Source organism: Liolophura sinensis, chromosome 1 (genome assembly GCF_032854445.1).
Source record: "Liolophura sinensis isolate JHLJ2023 chromosome 1, CUHK_Ljap_v2, whole genome shotgun sequence".
Classification (NCBI taxonomy): Eukaryota; Metazoa; Mollusca; class Polyplacophora; order Chitonida; family Chitonidae; genus Liolophura; species Liolophura sinensis.
Genome location: NC_088295.1, coordinates 55,595,153 through 55,605,491, shown reverse-complemented (window position 1 = coordinate 55,605,491; position 10,339 = coordinate 55,595,153). Strand labels below are relative to the sequence as shown.

At 39.3% G+C, this 10,339-nt stretch overlaps 1 protein-coding gene and 1 non-coding gene across 2 annotated transcripts; both read right to left on the bottom strand.

Moving 5' to 3' along the window:
• Positions 1-193: 193 nt before the first annotated feature.
• Positions 194-5,657, bottom strand: LOC135462086 (uncharacterized). The gene is made up of 3 exons (XM_064739439.1): positions 5,550-5,657; positions 777-1,023; positions 194-539 (listed from the first exon to the last, which is right to left on the bottom strand). The coding sequence occupies exons 1-3, from the start codon at positions 5,655-5,657 to the stop codon at positions 223-225; spliced, it is 672 nt and encodes a 223-aa protein (XP_064595509.1). The 3' UTR covers positions 194-222.
• Positions 5,658-9,216: 3,559 nt separating this feature from the next.
• On the bottom strand, positions 9,217-9,288 carry Trnap-ugg (transfer RNA proline (anticodon UGG)). The gene has a single exon. It is a non-coding gene; the product is annotated as a tRNA-Pro (tRNA).
• Positions 9,289-10,339: the final 1,051 nt, after the last annotated feature.

Sequence of the window (10,339 nt, the reverse complement as noted above, 5' to 3'; positions counted from 1 at the left end):
ATCGCCACACCCCGTATTTGCTTGTGAACTTTCAGTTACACATCAAACACCTTTGCAATTCACCTTGAAGCTGATTCCATGAAGCAAATATTGTTCATCGCTGGCTACCAGAAGCGTTTGTCTTATATATATATATATATATATATATATATATATATATATATATATAACTCAGAGTTGCACCATGTTGTTAGCTGTATATTGCTTTCAGTAGAGTAGCTTTTATACAAGAGTAGCGTTGTTGTAACCTTCCACATCCTCGTCCTCTTCACAAAACACTGAATCATTCTTTGCCTCCGTTCCTGTTGACACTCTGTGTTTCCACAATATGATATTTCTGCGCAGAATCTCCTCGTATACGGAATTGTTCGTTGTGGGAGAGTCGGCGTCTTTGCGGACAGCGTTAGTGAGGAAGGAAATGGATCTTGGTCGTGAAATTGGTCGTGAGATCAGGCGAATGTCCCGGAGAGACGGTGTGCTGTCCTCAAGCTCACTGCCAGAGCTGATGGAAAAATCATCAACATAATCGCCCACGTAATCTGCGAAACAGTGGTGAGAAAAAGTAGACTGCTGTGAAACGTTGCAGTTTTTTAGTGAACAAAACGTACACAAATTCTAGGAAAGTTCAGACCACTCCTGAATTTTCGTGGTTTCAGAAAACCCTTTTTAGTTGCTATTATTATTATTATTATTAACATGATAATTATACACATACTAGATCGAAATAGTGGGCTTTTCATCCGTAAGTTACCGAAAGAATGAGTTTATTAGATTACCCTCCAAACTTCCTACTGATGACCCAAGTAGTTCGTCTTCCTTCGCATTAATTCGGCAGTCATGTGGTTCACTCAGCTGACGAACCAGTCGTGCTGTACCTTCTCCCACGGCCACTGTGCTTCCCGAGCAGCTAGCCTTGCGCTGATTGGACCGACTGTTGGAGCGCCCCCTGGCCAGTTTCCGGATCGTTTCATTGATTTTGATGAGATGCTTCAGGAGGGCTACATCCTGGTCCCTCATGCTCTTCTGTTAAACATAAAATAAAATTATAATTTATACTTAAACGTAAAAAGGGAAAATAGAAGCACGTTTCATTTTCTTCGTGCTCCAAAGGGATACAGGCTTAATTGACATTAACACATTCGTATATTTTAAGTTTTATTCACTTACATCTACTTCAGCACTCAGATATCAATCTGTTGCATCTATTACGTCAGCGACTCCAGGCTGTAGAACATGTTGCGGAATATTATTTATAGTGTCGGCCTGGAGCATATAATCCGATTTCATATTAGACACTATTAACTATCGTACGTGTTCTGTCGTGCCTTTCAAACCCGCGTTCAAACCCAGCCGTAGATATAGGGAATTTGTAGATTCCCCCTACTCTGAATGTTCACGGGACCTTGGTGAGAATAAGCGACGACGGCGGCCAGCATTATGGTGGGTGGAAACCGGGCAGAGTCCGGGGGGAACCCACGACCATCCGCAGGTTGCTGGCAGACCTTCCCACGTACGGCTAGAGAGGAAGCTAGCATGAGTTGGACTTGAACTCACAGCGACCGCATTGGTGAGAGACTCCTGGGTCATTACGCTGAGCTAGCGCGCTAACCAACTGAGCCACGGTGGCCCTTCTTCAACCTTTTCAACCACCTCTCCCACCAACATTTTGACACATTCTGAGAGAACTGGACGGGTGAACCCATCGTCGTACTATCTTTTCATGGTATTGACACTTTTCAACAACAATAACACCCCGTCCAATAACGCCCTTTCTCCCAACTATCTGAAACAACCAAAAATAAACATGTTTCCATTTTCAGTATAGCGATTTAAATTTTACGAGCTACTGGATTTATTTTTTCAAGCAAATTTGTTATTTTCAATAATCAAAAAATATCTATGAAAGCTTCTAAATGAGTTGTTTCATGTATCTGCATTTTTTTTTTTTTTTTGGCCTGTGGTATTTGTTTGGAGAAATTGACGTGTGGAGAAGTATCACTTTCCTTGACTGCCTCAATAGGTCAGGCTCTGCTGGTAAAAGTGTTTGAAGGCTATATAATTATAGAAATTTGCAACAATCTTTCAGGCTAACGTAAGTTAACTTCTTGGGAACTGTGTTCGAAAAACTTAGTAAATTGGTTTGTGCGAACAAACGATAATAAACCTATGTAGTTTGTGACGGCACCATGTGTAATGGATAACATCTGAAGAGCTTTATATAAGACCACATCAATATGGCTAATACATTAGTGAAATACATAGTTTTACAAGCCCGTACATGTGCGTTGCATACGTATTAATTAAGGTGAATTTTAATACCCATTAGAAAAATTCGTCCGACTTTAGTCGTTTGTTAGGGTATCGGTATAGTAAGCCAAAATCAATTCCCGATAACGAGCCTAACCTGGGTCAAACAGAGTAACACTCTCCGACACTCAAATGGTTGGTTTAGCAGTTTAATAAATCAAAAAGGAAAATAACGATTTAAACTACAAATGGCCATACACAAGATTTACACAAATTTACAAAATGGTCTATATTTAGACAACCCGGCTGCGACTGAAACGAACACGTCACGTAACTAAGCCGCGCTAGGAAATGATTTCACTCTTCAAGCTTGATGATCATCCAGTCTTGGCCGCCTTTCGTCACATCGGTTGCTTCGAGAGCTCTGTGACAAAAGACAGCCTCGACTGGGTGATCTACCTTGAACACCTTCAACCTCAGACGGTAATTGTAACATACATGTCCTCCACGTGACCCATGCTGTCCAATGAAAAATGGAGTATTTTGTTCCACGCGGGATAAACATCTTTATTTGTATGGCATTACAAAACAGCAACAAAGGTTTTATGCGTGTAAATCGAACAAATAGGCTGAGACATAATTGTTGAGCCAAGTAATTATATGTATTAATCGCAGGCAGAAATAATGTAAACACCTCGTAGGTATAATAATATATAAGTTGAACTGGTTTCCGGTATTAATGTTTAGGCTTGCCATTGTTAATTAATTAATCAACATGATATATTGTTTCTCGTGTGTAAATAGAAGCTATGTTAAACACCAAACGAAAAAGCTTAATCACAGCCATAGTGACTAAAGCTAAATAAAAATTATGAAGGAAAAATACCTGCTAATAGGGCTAGAGTTTTGTTTCTACAGTAAACAGTTCACATTGGACCAGAATCTCTCTGGCTACATTGCTCTCCACTGTATTTTTTTTGCTGTGGTATACATGTATATATTTGCAATTCGCACGCCTCACCTATGCCCATCAAACAAATATGTGATATAAATTCATAACATATTGTTAGAAACACGTGACAAATTAATCAATATTTTGAAGGTTGGTGAGGGGAAGGGCAAATAAATACAAATGTGACTATGCACCCACAATTGTTTTGGCGCCATGGAGAAAGTTAATAAACGAAAGTCAATACAGGCTTTATCCTTATACCTGTTATCATGTCAGACCCCAATTTTTAAATTGGGTTAACCGATGACAGAGCATTATAAACTATATAAGGCAATCCCAGTGCGCAAACCCCTGTGACAGTAAAATGTACAAATTACTCATTACAGACGAAGGAACAAAACTCCGCTTTTGTATCGTATTTCAGAATTAATGGTGATGAAAAGTTTTTAAAAATCGGATACAGATAACCAGAAAATTGTAATATATAAGCGCATGGGTTAAAGCCAAACTGTGCACAAAGTTTCATCAAATTCCGTGCATAACTGACAAATATGACAATGATGAAGAATGGTAAAAGAAAAAACACAGAATTTCCGGACCTCGAACTGGATAGATAGGCCTACCAAAATTTATGGATTGGTGCGTGGCCTAAGGCCAAGCTTTACACCAAATTTCATGGAAATCCGTAGATAACTTTTTCCAGTTCGGTTGCTGAAAGACAGTTGTACAGACAAATAAATGAACGCCGGCAAAGACCTTCAAAAAATCTTCACTGGTTGCGGTAACACGGTGACGTCAAACAATGGGAACTCGTCAAACAACATTTGGAGTTCATGCACAAATGACCGGGTCTCTGCGTAAGTTCAGAACGGCAGTGCGCCGTCGATGAGATCGCAAGTTCGAATCCAGCCTTTGCTGGTTTGCCTGATGAGGCCTTATATCTAAGGGGATTTGTCAGGTAACGGGTGCATGGTTATGCAATGGTCTCCTATGTCCTGGTGGGTTTCTTCAACTATACGATGGGGCCTCCGTGGTCGCGGTGGTAAACGTGACAGCGTGGCACAATGACCCAGGAGCTCACACCAACGCGACCGCTGTGAGTTCAAGTCCAGCTCATGCTGGCTTCCTCTCCGGCCGTTCGTGGGAAGATCTACCAGAAACCTGTATATGGTCGTGAGTTTCCCCGGGCTCTGCCCGGTTTCCTCTCACCATAGTGTTTGCCGCCGTCATATAAGTCAATTATGCTCGAGTACGGCGTAAAACACCAATCAAATAAATAAATAACTAGGGCCTCCGTGGCTCAGTCGGTTAGCGCGCTAGCGCAGCGTAATGATCCAGGAGCCTCTCACCAATGCGGTCGCTGTGAGTTCAAGTCCAACTCATGCTGGCTTCCTCTCCGGCCGTAAGTGGGAAGGTCTGCCAGCAACCTGCGGATGGTCGTCGGTTTCCCCCGGACTCTGCCCGGTTTCCACCCACCATAATGCTGGTCGCCGTCGTATAAGTGAAATATTCTTGAGTACGGCGTAAAACACCAACCAAATAAATAAATAAATAAATAAATGAATCAGCCATAGGATTACTTATGCACGATGGCGGTCTGTTTTATGAGTGTATGAGTGTTTTATGAAGCGAGGACACCATATTTCTGTAAGACATGTTGTCTTCAACCAATGTTATATATACATCTCACAAACAGTTATGTAGATATACGGAATGAGTGCGGAACCGAACAAAATTTCCTCGCCATAGCCGGGTTGAACCCGCATCTCGCGTGTCCTTGTAACTGAAAAAGAAATGCCTTAACCACCATATATATTTCTTCTTTGTCAACTTTGTCGAACAACACCTAGGCGTATAGTAATAACCGTAATGGTTGACTCACCCTATTCATTAATTTGCTTAAGCTTTCAGCCTGCGTGCAAAAAATAATGCGGTCTACACATTAGTGATACACACAATAAAAGCTGCCACCAAAAATGCTTCAGATTTCAACATCATGCACGCAAGGGCTAAACAATATGTTTTACAACCTGAAAAGGAAACACTGAAATTGAAGTACAAGTATATATAGTTCAATATACCGGTACATTATAATCATAAACGACAATGCACTGGTTACAGTATAAACACGAATATTGTTCTGTATAACAGGTCTTACTCAATATTTTTCTTAAATTGTAAAGCTTCTAGTTAAACTCTGAACAAAAGCTATACACCATAAAGCATGGCAAATGTAGAAAATGCGATAGCCGTGTTATAAATTTTCTCATCTACACACATACACACATTCCGATGCAGTATGTTGCTTTTTCGCATATATTTTACATGTAATTTTAAATATAGAGCTCACCAGTTCTCGCTTGAGAGTCTCGAGTGCCTGATCAATCCTGACTTTAGCCGCATTGTACTCCTGCCTGTGAGGACACGGCGGACCCAGGCCAATCTTAATTCCACTCATCCCTAGGCACCTGTTGCGTGCATGTGCTGTCTCTGTCATCCAAGCGCCAGGATTCGAGAGAACATTCTACGCACTCGAAACTTTTCCACTGCTCAAAAAAAAAAACTCTGGTGTAAGTATACGCCATTTTCTAAACTTTTCTACGTCGTGTTCGCGACAGCGTAGTTTGTTTTCCAACTTTGTCGCATATTATGTATCATGGACGTTATTTGTCCCAGAGGTTGTTGTCTGGAGCTTAATCTCGGTGTTAAGGTTGCAGAGCGAGATCTATGTATATCTACACCCGGTACTCCGCTCTCGTCGACACGGCTCATTCAAGTAAGCATGACCCTGTTGCAGTGTCCCCACATACAAACCGACTGAGGACAGCCTGTAATAGCCGTGCTGTGTTGACACAGCATCTCTAAATCGCAGCCCTCCACAAGCGCAGAAATATTGATAAAGCAAGTCATAATAGTTTGCTTCTGTAACGTCAAATATTTGACGACGTCCTCCAAATCGGGTCCGGAATTCTTTTCTGCCTTCTACACAGAGACAGACAAGCAAACAAGTCTTTTTCTCTAAACTCATATGTGGAAAGATGTATAACATGCAGTAGTTCAAATCGGATCACATGTCTACAGGCCTATAGATAGCTCTGAGGACATATTTTAATTTTTTCCGATCTACCGCGGTTCTTGCAAACATTTCTCTCAGATTTAAGAACTACATTGCGAAACGAGATGGATTGTGTCAATTTCCAAAAGAAGGATAATTTTCTAACCATTTAAAGTCAAAAAAGCCTTCATCCAAAACTGTCACTTGTAGTTGTACATTGTATTCGAGTACTTATCGCTAAGAAAAATTTCATTGATAGGCTCGCACTTTCGAGTATTTCCTATACAATTGTCAGAGGTGGCAGGTGTTGAATTCAAATTTATTTCAAGAAATGCAATAAAATTCACCCTTAATTCTTCTAGAAATCGAAACAAATACATCTCGTTTTGAACTGTAACACTCGTGGCTGCGCCATTGGAATCAGAAGTACATATTCGTAACTGTAGATGTATACCGCCTACCGGTTGACCGTGTGTGTGTAGCGCTCAGGCGATCCAACCCATGGGTGAACGTCACCTGTCGATTTCACTACTCCCATTGTCAAAGACAACGAAAAACTTCACACGAGACCTTGAACTGTTTCTGTCCAGACTTTAAACGAGGAGAAAACAAACGAAATGTTGATTCTTTATTCAAATCTTTGAACAACTTCTGTAAATATCACTTAACTTGAATGTAAGCAGTTGACATCAGCTTTTAAAGGAGATAGGCTGTCACCCAAGCTGCTTAGAGAGCCTGTAAAGTCGGTATAGGGAATGGGGGATTAAAGCATTAAGATGGGTCTCGAACCCAAGTACCCGCTCGTTGAAAAGCTGCAATATATAATCATCACATTCGATCGACAAAGTTCAACAGTATGCAAGTTTACCCATAAACTCACTAGACTGGCACAGTTATTTCTAAAGAGAAACCTGACGGATTTGTGTAAATGCTTTAATACGGCTATATTTTGAACACTCTTCATGAACTGATTCATTTGGTCGGTGGTTGCGGAATGACATATTTGTAAGGGACCGTCGCAACAAAAGCTGTCACAGCCCAATAGGTGAAGTAAATCGAACTGTTTTCCTGTATAGTGTGTTGACTATGATCTTGTAGGCCTATCTGACATCTACTTTACATTCGTCTTTTCTTCTATTCTTTATTATTTTATTATTAGCGTGCCTTTAATAGCTGTATATTCACGTTTCAGATATCATATATTCTTTGTTGGGTACCAATGGGTGCACACGAGATTACAGCTTAACCTCTACTCCCTATATTTAGAGATCTAAGAGATTGTAAACATGTTCTTATATTGCTGCTACACCTATATTTTAAAAAAGTCGTTGTGAAATCTGTATAGGGCTTTTATTTTCTGATCAGTTGTCGTTTTCTAGTATTAGATAGCATAGATGGTTTCCTTTGCTTTTATATCATTGTGATAACACATCTGTTTCAGCAAACTGCAAAAGAGTAGTATAAATGAAAATTAAGTCATAACTTGTGCCCAAAATATAGTTTGTTTCATGAAGATGTTTTTTTTCTGTTTTTGTTTTCTTTTTTTTTTTTGGAATTTTTCCAAGTGAGATGATCCTCTACAATATTAGACTCTATACGGTGACCTGCGCAGTGTGAGCAAACACTTTTGAGTGCGCCAAAATGCATGACGCCATTGGGCATACTTTACCCTCTGTAGTCGGTCTCAAATTTTTAAACTGTTTCATTTTCATTTCTCACATAATCATTTATTGTTGCATCATACTCCAATATAATCGAACAATTTAAATGTTTATAATTCTTCCAAACTTGTGTCTTTGATATGTTGTGTAAGGTGTCAATCTATGTCGCATATATAGTCAAGGAATCTCGAGCTGCCACTCATGTGGAAAAAAGTTCGGACAAAATGAGTTAAATACTTTGTTTGATCCGAAATGTCACCAGTAAGGTTAGAAGTTTTTTCTCATCACACATGGTCGTAAGCCTGTGTTTAAAAGCAGTTAACTGAGTTGGGAAAAGTCTTTTTTTTTCTTCTGATTTATTCAGCATTTTAGTGTTTTATTTGCCTTAAAGTCAATATTCCGCTTAAAATATGATACAATATCACAATTTCAGGATCAGAAAGAGGCCGTTAGTTTCAAAATTGGAAAGAGGCCCTTTGCGTTTCGCGTCTTTAAGTCACAATCGATTCTTGGATGTACATGTTTCGCCGAAAACTTTATCATAGATGATTATGTTGATTTGATATTTATTATATTCATATTCTGTCTAAATCTTTTATACTCTAATGCTGTTTGTCGGTCAGAATTTTTGTTCAATCGTTCAACTGTAGGCCACATCAACCGTTATTGTATGTGAAACAAAAATGTCAAAAAGTTGAACGAACGTGTTTCCGAAAATACACAGCAAAATACACGTGAAAGGACTTAAAAGAAATCTGAATACTGTTCAGGAAGTATATTGTGTTCTTTGAAGACAATTAGGTGTGTTCATGATAAGAACAGGGTAGAAAAAAAAACCAGAAAAACCTTGAACCCGGGAGCCCTCGCCCCTAGACCAACTAGCCGCTCTGTTACGTTATGTGTCAGTCACGAGTTATATCTACCTCAACAGCTTCGCTTTTCACGGTCACATATATTTCTAGCACTACAATGAATATGAAAAAGATGCCCATTTTGACAAGAGTGATTATTTTTATAAGAGTGACTTATGCTTAAAAGTTGTTAACTGACTGCGGATGGTCGTGAGTTAGTAAAACACAAAACTAATGTATAATATATCTTAACTTCTATTCTTTAAAATATTTCTCAGCAACACCTCACTGAAGTATTCTCTGGAAAATATGGTGTAGTTAGTTTTCTTCTTTTTTCTTTTTCTTTAAAAGTGAAGAAAATTTATATATGGCGCGATCTAAAGACACTTCGATGACAAAGTGTTGAGCCATTGGGGGGGGGAGGGGGGAGGGGTTGGAAAGAAAAACATTGGGCTCGTCCGGGAATTGAACCCGGGACCTCTCGCACCCAAAGCGAGAATCATGCCCCTAGACCAACGAGCCGCTCTGTTATGTCACGTCTCAGTCAGCTTATATATCTACCTCAACAGTTTCTCCTCCACGTCCACGCAAATTTCTAGCACTAAAGTGAGTATGAAAAAGAAGCCCATTTTGATTATTTGAATAGTTATTAATTTATCATGTACTTATGTTTTAAAGTTATTCATAGTGATTGGTTAAGGAGACGTGTACATGTGAAAAACAAGGCTCGTTGTTTACATAGTAAATATGGATTGCTAAATCAATATCAGCGATGGTAAGTGATATGTGGCACTTGACAGTGGTAACAGCTTGTCAGTGAATGTAATCGTTTTCGCTGACAACGGTATGTCACGCATTAGCTACATATGGACTTCACACACTCGCTAATCGCTCTGCCCATTCACAACACAATAATTAACTCTACAGCTCTCAAAAGAATGTGTGAAAATATAAACGTATACATCATAAACAATGCTTGACGTATGTAAGAGTTTCACTGAATCCTTTCATTAATTTAAATATTCACATTAGTTCACTTGTACTACAAAACATTCTCTATATAGACGTTTATCCACAGTGGTAGTAAAACACGTCACTGATGTATTAACAGGAAAGTATGTTGTATTTCTTTACTTTAAAAATGAAGAAACTGTATTTAAAAAAGGAAAAATCATGGGCCCTTCCGGGAATTGAATCCGGGACCTTTCGCACCCAAAGCAAGAATCATGCCCCTAGGCCCAGGAGCGGCTCTGCAGTGTAAAGATTCAGTCACAGGTTATACATCTACCTCAACCGTTTCGCCTTCCAACGTCCACATAAATTTATAGCACTAAAATAAGTATAAAAGAAAGCCCACTAAGAGTGTAGTTAATTTATCATATACATAAAAATTGTTGACAGATTGGTTAAGGAGATATATACATGTAAAAAGCAAAGTTCATAGCTTACATAATAAATGTCGAATTTTATTAAAATCAGAATCAGGGTCTGGAAGTGTGATGTGGCAAATGACACATCAGCTAGTCGTTGAACGTAATCATTTTACGTGTATGTCATTCACTTATTAACTGTA

What these genes read in the sequence shown, in the direction of transcription:
- LOC135462086 (XM_064739439.1), bottom strand. Translation starts at nt 5,657, where the DNA reads ATGAGTGGAATTAAGATTGGCCTGGGTCCGCCGTGTCCTCACAGGCAG. An exon ending in AGACTCTCAAGCGAGAACTG is followed by an intron (nt 1,024 to 5,549) that starts GTGAGCTCTATA and finishes TATGTTTAACAG; the next exon opens with AAGAGCATGAGGGACCAGGA. An exon ending in ATCAGTAGGAAGTTTGGAGG is followed by an intron (nt 540 to 776) that starts GTAATCTAATAA and finishes ACTGTTTCGCAG; the next exon opens with ATTACGTGGGCGATTATGTT.